Consider the following 14,814-nt stretch of genomic DNA (forward strand, 5'->3'; position numbering starts at 1 on the left):
AATACATAGATCAATTGTGTAAAGCACATCTATACATTTGTTGCCCTCATCATTCCCAAAATCCGCTTGCCTCTTGGGTTCCTGGAATCAGCTCATTTGTTACATTACTCTTGATCATGCCCTACCAGGCCTCCTACACCCTCCTCACCACTAATTTGGATTACTTGTTGTTCCCTTGTCCCTGGGTTTGTTAACACCACTTCCTTTCCCCCCACTTACCCTCTCCCATGTCCCCCCCCCTAACTGTCGGTCCCATTGTTTTCCCCTCCAGATTGTTCATCCAGCCTATCCTATCCAAACAGACCTGCAGAGACAATAACATGCACAAAAACAAGACAGAGGAAAACCAAGCAACAATATACAACAAAACAATACCAACAACACACTACTGACAAAGAACAAAACAAAACAACAAAAAAGAAAAGCTTGTAGTTAGTTCAAGGACTGTTTGTTGGCCTTTAGGAATGTTTTCCAGTCCCTTCTATTGGGGCACCATGCCCTGGCCCCAAAGTCCACCTTCAGCATTCCCTGGGGACCACACCGCTCCATTCCCTTGCAGTTCCGCTGCACACGGCCAGTGCTTTGCCTCCGTATGGCGGGATCAGATCGGGCGCAATTCCCACAGTATCTCTGGTGCTGTCCCCTCAGGGCCATGGGTCTGTGAGGGGCATCATGTCTTACAGTGGGGCCGGCCATGTCCGCTCTGTGGACTGGCTGCTCTAATGGGGAGGGAGCATCGTCCTCAAGGCCTGGTGGGCCAGGATGTACTCCACTCTCTCCTCCTCCCCCTTCATCTGCTCCTGTGTGCTCTGATCAGACATGTTCCTCTCCCGGAGCTGCAGATTCAATACCGTCCTTTGAAATAAATTCTTCTGGGGGGAGGGGCAGGTGACCACTTAGTAGTTGGGATTGGGGGCCCCCCAGACCTCTCCACTGGTTCCCTACTCCACGCGGTATGTTGCATTCACATCTTGGAGCATTGGGTTGAAGTCTGGTCCCTTGGGTGGGTTAGTGGCCTGTGCCCCCGCTTCCCATTTCTTTTTATTATTATTATTTTTTCCCTTTCCCCACCTCCTTTTTAGTTGTCTACCATATGTATCCCTGTATTTGTTCTGGTCCCTGCCATATTACCTGGTCCTCAGCCCAGGAATGTTTGTATACAGTAGCTTTTTCCCTATGAGGGGCTCATATAATTCTTAGCACAATCCATACATCCATCCATTGTGTCAAGCACATTTGTACATTTGTTAACATCATCATTCTCAAAACATTTTCTTTCTACTTGAGCCCTTGGTATCAGCTCCTCATTTTCCTCCTTCCTCCCCGTTCCCCTCTTCCTCATGAACCTTTGATAATTTATAAATTATTATTGTTTTGTCATATCTTATACTGTCCAGCGTCTCCCTTCACCCACTTTTCTGTTGTCCATCCCCCAGGGAGGAGGTTATATGGAGATCCTTGTAATCAGTTCCCCCTTTGTACCCCACTTTCCTACCACCCTCCCGGTATCACCACTCTCACTACTGGTCCTGAGGGGATCATCTGTCCTGGATTCTGAGAACCACTGTTTTAAAGGAAAGCTTTAGCTTGTCACATCCCACGAGCTGGACTACCCTTTAAAAATGTTTTCCTCCTTTTACTTGTTTCTGTTCCTCATCAAGCTGCCCACAATTTGGAAGTGTTTGTGCCCACCTGAATGACGTTACCGTCACTCTGGGCCTCCTGCACGTGGTCAGTGCGCCCTGGCTGGGCTCACAGTGGTTCTTCAGTAGTGAGGCCCAATTTCTGACTTAGGTGTTAGCTGTGCTATGATAAGGTTTAGGCACAGAGATAATTGTGGAAACTCAAACACGCCATTGAGTCAGTTCTTACCCATACCAACCCCATGGGACAGGGTAGATCTGCCTGTGAATTCCCGAGACTGGGGTTATTTTTGAGAGTAGAGCGCCCCATCAGTGGGTGGTTTCGAACAGCTGACCTTGTGGTTAGCAACCCGGCTCACAGCCACTACTCAAGGGAACTCTGGTGATGACATTTGCTAAACATGCTGCTGCTAGCTTTTTTTTTTTTAATTAAAAGATCATTTTGTTGGGGGCTCTTACAACTCTTATAATCATACATCAATTGTATCAAGCATATTTGTACAGTTGTTGCCGTCATTATTTCCTAAACATTTACTTTCTGTTGAGCCCTTGGTATCAGCTCCTCTTTTTCCCTTCGCTGCCCCCAACAAGCTGACATTTGTACAGGAACATATTGAGGACCAAGATTTTTATTTTTCCATTTGCTCACAATGGACCAGATAGTACATAGTACAGTTTTTAATAATTTATTCACACCTGCGTGTATGTGCATATACCCCTGATAGGTGTGTACAACCACGAAGTGGTCACCACTATCAGTTAACAAGCATACTAATCATCCCCAAAGTTCCCTTGTGCCTTTCTGTTGTTCCTTCCTGCCCACCCCCCTGTGCCGGTTCCTAGGCCCCACGGATCTGCTTGCTTGGACTGTGGATTAGTTCACATTTGCTAGAATGGTGTACAGATGGAATCGTGCAGTGTGCATACTCTTGGTCTTGCCTTCTTTCACTTAGCAGATGTTGAGATTTTGTGTCCTATTGGTCATTCCAGACTAACCACTTTTGAATCATTTCATTCCATTGATTTTGTGTTGGTGCCTTGTGTTTCTTACTTGACAGAGCTGTGTTGACAGGCAGGGGAAAGATAATTGATGGGTAGGTGTGAAAGCCACAGGGAGGCAAGAAGTCTTACATTGCCTGCTTAGACAGGCCGGCTTCCAAACAGGATTGGTTAAGCCTGCCATAATAGGTCGGAGTTACTTGAAAGGCTGCTTGCTATTGGACAGAAAATGCTTCGTGATCAGGCCGCTCATAATTGCTGTTTGGAAAGAGCCAAGGACAGACCTGCACCCTTCTGGTGTGAATTTTTTTTCCTCCCCTGAGACATTTACTCTTGCTTTTTTATCTTTGCAGCAGTTCTCAACCTGTGGGTTGTGACCCCTTTGGGGGTTGAACTACCCTTTCACAGGGATCGCCCAATTCATAACAGTAGCAAAATTACAGTGATGAAGTAGCAACGAAAATAATTTTATGGTTGGGGGTCAGCACCACATGAGGAACAGTATGAAAGGGCGGCAGCATTAGGAAGGTTGAGAACCACTGATCTAGGGGAAGTGTGCACTTATTCTTCTGATTTACATATGAAACTGTTACCTAATTCGAATTTTGAACTGTAAAATGGAGGCCTACTACCCCTTGTGAAGTGACTGGAAATTTCGAGCACCAACGTTTTACTCGCAGGGCACAGGACCTGTATTTTGCCTCTGCCGAAGTGTTCGGTTTCCTCGTAGGCTTTTGACAGTTTCTGAGCCACAAAGCAAGTTCAGATCTATGAGGCTGAGAAACCTACGGTGAACGATGGTGCGATTCTTTTGGCGTTCAGGAAGCCAAAGGAGCTATCTTTGATGGATGTCCGTTTCTGGGAGGGGGAAGGGCACGTGGGAGGCTGGAGGGGGGACATAAATGAGGCTCTTGTGCATTGATGTCCTCTCCCCAGATTCCGACAAGATGGCGCTGACGACTTTGACGTAGTGATTGAAGCCATGCCGGAGGCGCCCTATCAAAAGGAGGAGGTAATAGTCCCCACATCACTTTAGCATTTATGAGTCCTCTTCTGCGGCACGTTTATTAGGCAAGGCTATTTATAAAAGGGGTGGGCTTTTTGTGAATTCTGCTGGAGGCTCCCTACCCAGGGACTGTGCTTTTAGAAACGGCCCTGAAGACCCGGAGGAGGGAGCCTGGTGCGGGGATGAGGGCCATGTTCATAACTCTCAGCGATACAGAGCCAGCTCTCACTTCTCCCTCTCCTGGGAAATAAATGTCATTGGGACAGATGTTGGGTGGCTGAGACTTTGACATTAAAATTTGTCATTCTGGTCTCTTCCTTTTGGGCAGCTTCCCTGCTTCTGCTCACTCCCCTGCTAGGAGATCCGGGTCCTCAGACCCTGCTCTGTGATTGAGAGCTTCCATTTCCTGGGGTTTTCTTTCTGACTCACCTGGCCTTCTTTCTTTGTCCAATGATTTGAAATCTGTGTGTCCGAAAACTCGTGCCTGGGGACATTTCCTGGCCAACCTCTCAGGATGACCAACAAAGGAAAGAGGTTAAATAGGAGAGCCGGAACAATACCACCACCACCAGCACCGGCACCAGCACCAGTGGCAGTGGGACGACCGGGGTCAGGAGGACCTGGTGCACTACAGGACACTGCCGCCTGCCCCCGGGTATCACCTTTTACTGTCAGACCACCTTGGTCTCACTGCGAGGGTACAAAGCCAAGTGCAAGACCTGCCCGCAGCCGTGGAGCCCACTCCCCCGTTGGGCAGCCCCACAAGGGTTGGCTTTCCCGTGGCTCTTTTTCCCAGAGATCACCGGGCCTTTTTTCCCCGAGTTGCCGCTGGCCGGCTCCCCACCACCAGCCTTTGGGTCAGCAGTCAGGGGACTTCAGAGGCCCTGCCCGTGGTAAACAGAATACCCAGGTAGTCAGTCAAGGGGCGGCGCTAGGACTTCACACCTGAGATGAGAGGAAAGAGGCTGGAGTGTGCTTTCTGGCGGCGAAGCCCCAGCGTGGGACAGGCTGCCGTGCAGCCCTGCGTTGCGTTTTCCTCCTTCCGTAGGCACAGGTACAGACCCATCAAGAGCCCCCACTTCGGAGAGAAAAGCTCCGTCAGATGAGGTGACACAGCCGCTTTTCCTGGAATTCTGACCTGTGACTAGTGAACGGCAGAAGACAGGAAGGTAGCCTGTGTGATGGTTACGGGGGACTGAGAAGAGTGAACCCGTTGACAACCTGAGCCCCGAGGAGCGGACGCCTGCCTGCACGGTGTTCTGCATGCAGTTGGCCACCCACATTCGGCCTTGGGACTTGGAGGAGTTTTTCTCTGCTATCGGCAAGGTAGCCCCCTCCCCGCCTCAGTCCTCTGCTCTCGTGAGTCCCCTCCCTTCTGTTCACCTTCTATGCCCAACTCAGGACTTTCTCTGGCCTGCTCTGTAGGTGCATGATGTGCGCATCATCGCTGACCGAAACTCGCGCCGTTCCAAGGGCATTGCCTACGTGGAGTTCTGTGAGATCCAGTCAGTGCCGCTGGCCATTGGGCTGACGGGGCAGCGGCTGCTCGGTGTGCCAGTCACTGTGCAGGACTCCCAGGTGAGCCGGCTTGGGAGTGGAGTGGGCATGGAGAACGCGGGTTGGGAGGTGGAGGGCTTGGGGCTCCCCACCTCATCTCCTCCTCCTCCAGGCTGAGAAGAACCACCTGGCAGCCATGGCCAACAACCTGCAGAAAGGCAGTGGGAAGCCGATGTGCCTCTGTGGGCGCCCTGCACTTCAGCATCACCGAGGACATGCTCCGGGGCATCTCTGAGCCCTTTGGCAAAGTGAGCAGCATGTGCAGGGATCCTTGGGAAGGGACCTGGGAAAGGTGGGGCAAGTGGCAATCTCTCTGTTACTCTCGCTGGGCCAGCTCAGCCCATAGGCTGCACTCCGCGGAACATGCGTTTGTGCCTGCATTCGGGCTGTGCAGTGGACCACGGCCTGTACACACAGGAAATCAGACAGTGGGGTCCAGTCTAAGTGAGGTCTGTTGGGACATGCTTTGGAAAGAAAGGGCCAACACCTTTTTTAAAGTGGCGACTGGAGAGCTGTAATTTGTCGGCTGATGAAGACAGGTGTTTAGGAGAGTCCGTCCAGGTGGGGAGAAAGGAAGGTGTGGGCGGTGGCAAGACTCCTCATCTTCCTTCCTGTTTCCAGATGGACCACGTCGCCCTGATGAGGGACTTGGAGACGGGCCGCTCGAAGGGCTACGGCTTCATCTCGGTGAGTCTCGACCTTGAGTGTGTCAGTTCTGTTTGGGCTTGTCCACCCGCCTGGTTTTGCAGCTTGGCTTCATCCTCCTCCCTTGGGAACTATCTGAATGACCCATAAGCACTGGTGCCTGAAGCTTGCAGTAGCCTTCTGCCCCTTGAGATGAGTACATTGCTTCCCATTCTCTGCCAGTGGCCCTGGTCCGGGGGTGCCCCTGGGACTAGGAAGGATTCCAGGCTGCCGCTCAAGGAGGAGGTGAGGCAGGGGCTCTGAAGGAGGGCGTCATAGGACTGATGGATTGTTCTTGTGCAGAGGGTGGAGGGATAAGCCGTCCTTCCCTCTGCCGTCTGCCCTGCTGGAGCAGTACTCTCACTGGAAAGGACTGTTTCATTTCAGTAGCGCTCTAGGGAAATAGCAAGGCCTCCTAACAGGGACACTCCAGCAAAGTGGGGTTTCCAGTTCCCGTAACTGGCCCCCACCCTGTGCGACTGCGGGGTGGGGAGGACTGGCGGCCAGCCACGAAGGCTGAGAAAAGCTGAGACTTGCTGGAGTCCGTCCAGGCCCCAGACAGCCAGCCCCACAGCTGCTCTCGGGGCAGAAAGGAAGTGTCCTGTAGAGGCCAGTCCCTGACACCCCTCTCCCCACCCACCCAGGAGCTGCCAGCGTGGCCCTAGGGCAGGCGACCTCAGAGTGAACACAGCCAGCGGGGGGGTTGGAGTCCTCTCAGCCCAGGGTGCTCTTTTCTAGCTCCCCATGTGACTCAGATGCAGAGAGGCCTCTGAGCGACCCTCTTGCCCTTCTGGGGCAGCTTAAGAGGTCACCCGCCCACCGTCAGATGTGCACAGACTACAGACCGGGACACCAGACTGGGTGTACAGTGGGTGCTGGCTCCTGAAAGGTCCTAGAGCATAGAAGGCCTGTGCTCAGCAGCACGCTGTCCGCAGCACTGGGTGGGCAGGAGGAGTGGAGGGGGCGGGGGGTGGATTGTGGGGGTAGGATCACAGTCTTAACTCTGGTCGCCAGGGTCCGCTCCGCCCCAGGGCAGGTCCCGATTCCTCTTTCTTGACTGGGAACGGAAACTGGCGACATGCTAGAGCTAGACGAAGCGTCGGGGAGCCCTGATTTCCAGCTCATGTGCCCCTTGTGAAACAGCTAGTTTACGGCTCTCCGTGGAGCCGGGAGACTGGGAAGTGATGGCTGCCGAGTGCGTTGGGGAAGATTCTTTCCCGAGAACCACTTTGGGGGACGCGTGCAGAGGTTACACTGCTCGGGAAATGGGGGTTTGGGCCACGGTGAGCAAGCCGTTGTCCTGTGACAGGGAAGTGAGGGGCGCTGCTGTTAGGGCTTTGGGCGCATGTCATTGCCCTCGGCTTTTTTGTAGTTTTCCGAGTGTGCCCGGCGGGCTCTGGAACAGCAGAATGGCTTTGAGCTTGCTGGTCGGCCCGGTGAGGGTTGGTCATGTGACAGAGCGGCCAGATGGTGGCACAGACATCACCTTCCCTGACGGGGACCAGGAGCGGGATCTGGGATCCGCAGGCGGGCGTGTGCGCTCCCAGCCACGCTGGCAGAAGGTAGACTTTCTCTGCAGGGTGAGGGCCTCAGGGCGGAGCATGAGATCCAGGACCGAAGAGCAACCCCGCCTTTTGTTCCCACGCTCTGCAGTGAACAGAGCGGGTCCCTTAGGGCCCTGACCCCAGCTGCTCTTACCGGTAGACTGAGTCTTGGGAAAGGGAGGCACGTGGTCGGAGCCCGGGCAGGAGAGCTCTGTGGTCACGCTCTCTTGCCGCCCCTCTCCTTCAGCTCTGAGTCCGGCCCTGAGCCTCGCCTCACAGTGCTTCCAGTTCTCCAGCCCCTTTACACCCCGACCAGGTGAGTCTCCAGGCCTAGCCCGTTGTAGCCTTCAGGAGTCTCTCCTCTTGGGCTGCCCATCGAACCTCACCTCCTGCTCCTCACCGCAGGTAATCAGTGACCCGGCTCACCACCTTCCGGTCTCCTCCACAGCTGCCCGTCCACAGCTCCCTCTCGCCCGTTTTGCGGACCAAGCCATCCCGAGGGCGTGGACATCGGCTCTGGGGGGAGCCCTGCCGTGGAGCCCTTTGCTAATGATAGGCCCAGTCGGAGAGGGCGGAATGACACCTGCACTGGCTCCTCTGGGCCTCCGTTTGTCCTGTCTCTTCCCAGCCACCTCGGTGATGCCTTGATTCCTCCCCCACCGGGAAGGCCATGGGGCATCAAGGGAGGAAGCCATTTCCCTCCTCTTTCTCCACCTTTACCTTAAAGTCTATCAGAGAAAACTCTTAGGCGTTTGGGCCGTGAACCTTGAAGGTGCTAGCTTGCTGCTCCAAGGGCCCTGGAAGACTTGGATGTGTTTTGGGAAACCTGCCTTTGACTTAGCTTGGTGCAGCTTAGGACCGGAACTGCCCTTTCACGGGGTCTTGGCTGAGGGTGGTGGGAGTGGCTTACCCCGTGTGGCCTTTTGGGTTCCTTGGGATCTTCAGGAATTTCTTCCCTCTTCCTTGGCTTAGCTGCCCTTGTTCCCAGCTCCTCCCTGTGGTCTAGGGTAGAGGGGGAGTCTGCTCCTCCACCCCACCTCCTGTGAACCTCTCCTGGGGCCCAGCCCTGGCTGGGCACGTGGGTCCTTCTCATTGGGATTTACACCCTGCGTCTGTGTATGTAAATAGACACATACACTTTGTACAAAAGGTGGTGCCCTGTCACGGTGGCTGCCGCCACGCCACCCGTGTCTATAGTCTCAGTCAGTTGGTGTGTCTGTCTGATTTTAACTTCTCATGAGCCAAAGACCACAGATGGATCTAGGGATATAAAACATTTGTAATGCCATTGTGTCTTCTCTTTACTTTTTTTGCTCAGAAAGAAGCCTAAAGGGTTCCGCACTGGTTTGCCTCTGCACCAGCCTCCCTTCCGCGCACTGTCTGTCTCCCACCAGATGGCAGTGTGACGGTCGTTCTTTGGGTACCTTTCTCAGGGTGCTTGTGATCTCCGGGAGCTGGATGGAGCACCAGGGGCGGCGGGCGGGTCCTGAGCTTACAGATCTCCACTGGTTGGCCTCTGGGTGGTAGAAGCCCCAGCTCGGTGTCCACAGGAGTGTGTCCATTTGCTCATCTGGGCTCCCCTGACCTGAGGCCTGCTACTGTGCCAGGTCACCCCCACGGCGGCTCTCCTCAGGCCACTGCCGGGACAGGACACAGCAGACCAACCACTCTGGGACCTGCTCCAAAGGGCCGGTGTACCTTCCTCTGCCCCAGGCCACCATAGGAAGAGCCGGCCAGGAAACAACCAGAAGCAGAGGCAGAGGCCCGGGGACAGACCTGTGGGGCTTCTCCATTCTTGACTGATCTCTATAGCAACTGAATGTTAAGACTTTATTTCATGCTAAAAATACAGATAATTGCTGTTAGGTTCTTAATTTTTTTTTGTCAGCTCTCTAACTTCTAAGTAGCTGATGACCTTGTAGTGATGTTAGCCGCCAGGGTTGCTTTTAGCACCAACTCCTTAATTACTTGAGGCCTGCTGGTGGCATAAAAAGGCCACAGGGACCTAGGACTACCAGACTGTGCTGTCACCTGCTGCTGCTGCCACCCCCACCCCTCTGGGTCCTGCCTAGCAGAGCCTGCTCTTTGGACCTGGGGGAAGGGAGGAAGATGCTCTATTTTTAGGCAGGAGCTCCTGGCCGTGACCCAGTCCCCTAGAGTTATCGATCTATCCACTAATGCATCCTGAGAAACTGCAGTGGGGACCATCCTTGTCAGTCATCCCGAGGCCATGGGCCAGGCCCCCATGTGGCTGGCTTGGACCGCTGTAAACTTCTATTAATACCCACAGGCCCGGCCTCCCTGCCCTCCTGCTCAGATGAACCCCTGTGCCCACCTGCTTAGCTTCCCACCCCTAACTAACTTTTGCCTCCCTGTGTTTCAGCATTCACGTTCCATCTAGCGCTTCCCCCGCACTGCCCCTTGTTCATAACCGCTCCTCCCTCCTCTTGCTGAGGAAGACAACTGTGGAAGTGAAGAAACATCTGAGCCCACTTCTGCTTTCTTCTTCACCCTATAAGGCGACGGCATCTAGTGGGTGACAGTGGTGTCACCGTGTGTGACTCAGTGCCTTCTCGTTACTCATCCATCTATAGGGGTGGTTGGAACGGAGAGAAGAGGGCAGCAAGCCATCTCTGGGCACAAGGCAAGAGAAGCCTCCTCCCTCCACCTGCCTGAGCATGAAACTAGATGGGGGTACGGGTGAAACTGTGGCCCAGAGGCTGAAACTGGCCTAGTGAGAATTTTCCCACCAGCCTTAAGTGGGGTTTTCATTGAACTTTTTGGCTTACGAGATGCCTTGGTGGCATAGCGGTTGTGAGTTGGGCTACTAACCCCAGGGTCAGCAGTTTGAAACCGCCAGCTGCTCCTTGGGAGAAAGATGGGGCTTTCTACTCCCGTAAAGCTACAGTCTCAGAAACCCACTGGGGCAGTTCTACTCTCCTGTAGAGTCGTTCTGAGTGGTCGACTCGATGCCAGTGAATTGGTTTGGTTTGGATTGTAGCTTACACACTTGTGTTTCTGATATGTAGACAAGTGACATTTCCTCCCTGTCCTCTAAACTGCACAGTGCTGGGCATTGGGATTCGACTCCTTCCTTCCTAGAAAACTGAGCGCCCCAGAGGTGAGCTACTAGTGGAAGCGGGCCTGGCCTGAGGTGCTTATAGACAGACACTGAGTACACACTCTTCCCTGTTACGGAAAGGGTCTGGTGAGAAGCCTGGAGCCGGAACACCTGGGCGGTGAAAAGAGGTGTATGTTGGCTCTGAAAAATGAGGTTCAGTGCTGGTGGCAGTGTTAACATGCAGCAGGACTTGCTGGTGGCCATTTTCAGGGCTCTGGCAGCCCAGTGCTGAAACACTTGGCTGTTCACCCAGAGGGAGGGCAGTGGTTCGAACCCACCGGGTTCCTCTGGAGAAAAGACCTGACCTAGCCGTCCTGCCCCGTAAAGATTTCAGACCATACCAGTGAGCGAGTCGCCACTGTGGGGCACACTGGAGTTGCCCCTGTGGGGTCTCTGCGGCCATCAATCCTTAGGACTGCCACCATCTTTCTCCCACAGAGCGACTGGATTCCGATCAGCAGCCAAACACTTAACCACTGCCACCACGGCTGCCTGGTGTAAAGATTTCAGCCGTGGAAACTGGGGCAGTTCTCTGCCGTGAGGCTGCTCGGAACAGAAATCGACCTGGCAGGTGTGTAAGGGCATTATTGTAGGCCCTTCATGGGCATTAGGCCTTGCGTTCCTCACAGCAGTTCTCAAAAGAGGTCCTTCCATCTTCATTTGGTAAACGAGGAAACGGATACCCAGAGATGTTCGTTAACTTGCCCGTAGTCACTCGGCCAGTTTGGAATTCCAATCCAGGCGCTCTGATCCTCACCTTACCTGCCTCTTCCCCTCTACGCGTCCCCGGTGGAGGGCTCCTTCCTCCGGGCCAGTGCTCAGAGCCTGAGAGCTAGGCTCTGGCCGGCAACCTTCTGAGAAGGAAGAGCCAATCCCGCCCTCACTACCATTGAATAATGATTGGAGAGCTAGAAATATATTTTCCCAAACGAAATCACCGTTATCTGAATACTATCCTTTAAGCTTTTTCGATTTCACTCTCACCCTTCACTATTTCTGTCTTAGAAGATCCTGATGTCTGCCGAGTAAGTCCCCTTCTCTGTTAGCCACATCCAGACTTACCAAAAGCCTCCCCTACAAGATACGACAAGGTAATAATTTATAAAGTATCAAGGGTTCATGAGGGAGGGTGGAGCGGGGAGGGAGGGGAACAAATGAGGAGCTGATGCCAGGGGTTTAAGTGGAGAGCAAATGTTTTGAGAATGTTGAGGGCAATGAATGTACAAATGTGCTTTACACAATTGATGTATATATGGATTGTGGTAAGAGTTGTATGAATCCCTAATAAAATGATTGAAAGAAGAAAAAAAAAGCCTCCCCTGGTGGCCTGCTTCCTCACTCCGCCAAGAGGGGGATGCAGCTGTACCTCTTTTTGGTGTTGCCATGGTAGCTTGTGGTGCTCTTTCTGAAAGTTCTCCTTGCCATCCACCAGAGATGGATGTTCCCATGGCAACCAGGTGAAGGCAGCAGTCGTGAGCTGAGTGCAGGAAAGGAATCCTGGTCTGAGGAACTGTGTGTCTGAATCTTCTGGCTTTGGACTTCCCTTCTCCTCCCTCCCAGCTGGTCCAGGCGAGCTGGACCGGCTTTACCCTCCTGGTGGTGAGCTTGTGGTCTAGAGACTTCTGTGAGTGTGAAGCAAAGCAAACCAGCCCATTTCGATCTCATGGGTGGCTACTCACTCAGCCATGGAGTTGGTACTGATTCAGCGACCCACAGGGCAGGGTAGAACTGGCCCGGTGGTTTCCCAGACTGCGACTGTGCACGGGAGTAGAGAGCCTCATGTCTCTGCCAACCCCCAGCCCATCCCCATCAAGACATAGGTGATAGGGGCAAGGAAAGAACTGATCGAAGATCTCTAAAAAGTTGGATGAGTTCAGCTATCTACTCTCCAGAGCCCTTAGGACTTGGCTGGCGTTGCTGGAGAGCCATTAAGCGGTTATTTTTGAGAGCCACGGGCAGATGGATGAGATGCCAGTCAGTATCCAATTGTAGGGAGGGGGAACGATGACCTTGGACATCAGAGGCTTGTCAAACTCTTGCCAGTGTTCTAGAATGAACAGGAGCTTTCTCTTCAGTCAGCCTTCAGTCCTGAATGGTGCTGAAACTCGGCTTCTTCCTCCCCACTCCTGCTCCTGGACCTGACCAAGCCAGGAGACCCTGCACCCCTATAGCAGAACGGCCACACTCTGGGGCCAGACTGCACAGTGTAGGTCTCTTCTCTGTCAAGAGAAAGTAAATGTTGAGTAAATTTGGGGTCAGCTGTTTCCCCTCTCGATCTCAGCTTCCACATCAAAGAGAAGTTGTAGTCGTAGTTGCAGGAATGTTGTGAGCGTCAAATGATAGGTTTGAAGGGCTTAAGAATGGCTAGCTTGTTCCTGTCGTCCTTATTCCTCTATCTCTGGTTCCCTAATGATTTCCCTTTCCACCGGAGCCCATTCTTCACCCAACCACAGAGAACACTCAAGGTTCACAGGAACAGAAATGAGGATTGGGCAACAGGGAAAATAATCGTGTAGTTGTTGGGGTGGGGGTGGCAGCGCTAAATTCCCAGACTCACAGGGTTCTGGGTACACAACCAGCTTGCTGTCAAAAACACACAACCCATCGACAGTCTCTGTTAATGCCCAAGACTCTGTCTGTATAATCACATTACAACCAGATGGTTTTGAAAAATCAAGGTGAACCCCCAACCCCCAAAAGTGCATTCATGCAGACTTAATGGCCTCTACCCTGTCTGTTCATAGGAAATCCTAGAGGTCTTCCTGGGTCGGCCCTTTGCTCAGCGCACCTCCGAACCTCCCCCAAGCATTCCTATAGCATTTGACTTTGCTGGTCTCCAGAGCCTGGCCAGACCCTGGCTAGTTTATTTTCTAAAGAAGCATTTCAAATCAGCACGGGTCATCTGCCTAAGGATAAGTCACAATTTCATGAAAAGGGGAGTGGAAAATGGTCCAGGATAATACCATCACTCAATTCCAACCTTTCCCTCAAACCTCTCCCCTAAAAAACAAAACCTGTTGGTGGGTTACCTGAGCACCTGATGAGAAGTGGGGCTGGGTTTTGGGGACCACAGTTGGAGATTTGCATGTGTAGTGTGGTGCAGGGAGGTCAGCAGGCTTCTTGGGTGCCTAGATAGGGGGCCAGGGTATAGGTTGCAAAAAGCATTCCTTCTACTGCTCAAAATCCCATTGCTTCTTGTAAAAGCTTGCTACATCACGAAGATCTTTGCATTTTTATTTCTTCCTCACAACTGTCTTGTGACGTCTTCTTGTTTGTGGCATCATGGGAACAGGTGAAGCTCAGAAAGACAGGTTTAGCGTGACGGTGGCACTGGACCTCCATCTGGACATGCTGGGCCTGAGACCAGAATGAGGTGGTACCCGGCGACCACTGTTAACTACTCTGAGAAGGATCATTCCAAGGCCCTGGAGAAAGTGGGAGAAAAGGATGGAACAGAAATCAAAACCCATAAAAGAGCCCAGGCTAGCTGATCTGACAGATCAGCGAGACCTCCAGGACCATGGCCCTGACCCTGCAGGTCAGCAATGGAGTTTGTGGGTGGACTAGAATAATCAGCCATTCCAGATCAAAATGGCAGCACTGGCCCAAGGACAAGGTGCAGAGGGTTAGGAAAGGAAGCGGCATGGAAGTGGGAGACCTGGAGGGTGTGGCGTAAGTGATGGTACTTTGAGGGGCTTCCAGTGGATGAGTTGAATCAATGTGTATATGGAACGAGTCAGCCAGGGTGCAGTGCAGCATCGATGGAAGGACAACATTCCTCTAGTTCTTTAATGATAACTCCCCCATCATGACCCCAGTTATACCTTACAAATTGGCTAGATCAGACATGTACATTGATACAGATAAGAGCTCCCGACACACGGAACCCAGGACAGATAAACCCCTCAGGAACAGCAATGGGAGATACCATGAGGGTAGAGAGAAGGTGGGAGGAGAAAGGGGGAACCGATAGCAATGATCGACACATACCCTCCCCAGGGGGAAGGACAACAGAAATGTGGGTGAAGGGTGACAGCGGATGGTATAAAATATGAAAATAAAAATAATTTATAAATTATCGGGACTTCCGGGAAGATGGCGACGGAGTGACACGTACCAGAGGGACTCCGCAGAATCCAGCCCAGGAGAGCTGCTTAGAGGGAACTTTAACACAACTAGAACACAGGAGGAGCATCATAAAGATAAGTAGGCACAGACCCACGGGGTTTTGAGGGGCTTGGGGCTTTTGGGCTTACCTCA

General features: G+C 52.8%; 1 protein-coding gene across 1 annotated transcript in view; it reads left to right on the forward strand.

Moving 5' to 3' along the window:
* The window catches only part of RBM23 (RNA binding motif protein 23), a 16,775-nt gene extending 6,500 nt beyond the window's left edge, over window positions 1-10,275 (forward strand). The window contains 12 exon segments of the mRNA XM_045287664.1: window positions 3,579-3,654; window positions 4,162-4,257; window positions 4,834-4,974; window positions 5,074-5,226; window positions 5,318-5,385; window positions 5,387-5,453; window positions 5,827-5,892; window positions 7,262-7,321; window positions 7,323-7,422; window positions 7,425-7,451; window positions 7,681-7,749; window positions 7,839-10,275. Coding sequence (XP_045143599.1) covers window positions 3,579-3,654; window positions 4,162-4,257; window positions 4,834-4,974; window positions 5,074-5,226; window positions 5,318-5,385; window positions 5,387-5,453; window positions 5,827-5,892; window positions 7,262-7,321; window positions 7,323-7,422; window positions 7,425-7,451; window positions 7,681-7,749; window positions 7,839-7,849 — 934 coding nt within the window. The 3' untranslated portion in view covers window positions 7,850-10,275.
* The last annotated feature ends 4,539 nt before the right edge of the window (window positions 10,276-14,814 follow it).

This window comes from Echinops telfairi, unplaced genomic scaffold (genome assembly GCF_000313985.2).
Source record: "Echinops telfairi isolate 266 unplaced genomic scaffold, ASM31398v2 ScPeMD7_18;HRSCAF=68, whole genome shotgun sequence".
Classification (NCBI taxonomy): Eukaryota; Metazoa; Chordata; class Mammalia; order Afrosoricida; family Tenrecidae; genus Echinops; species Echinops telfairi.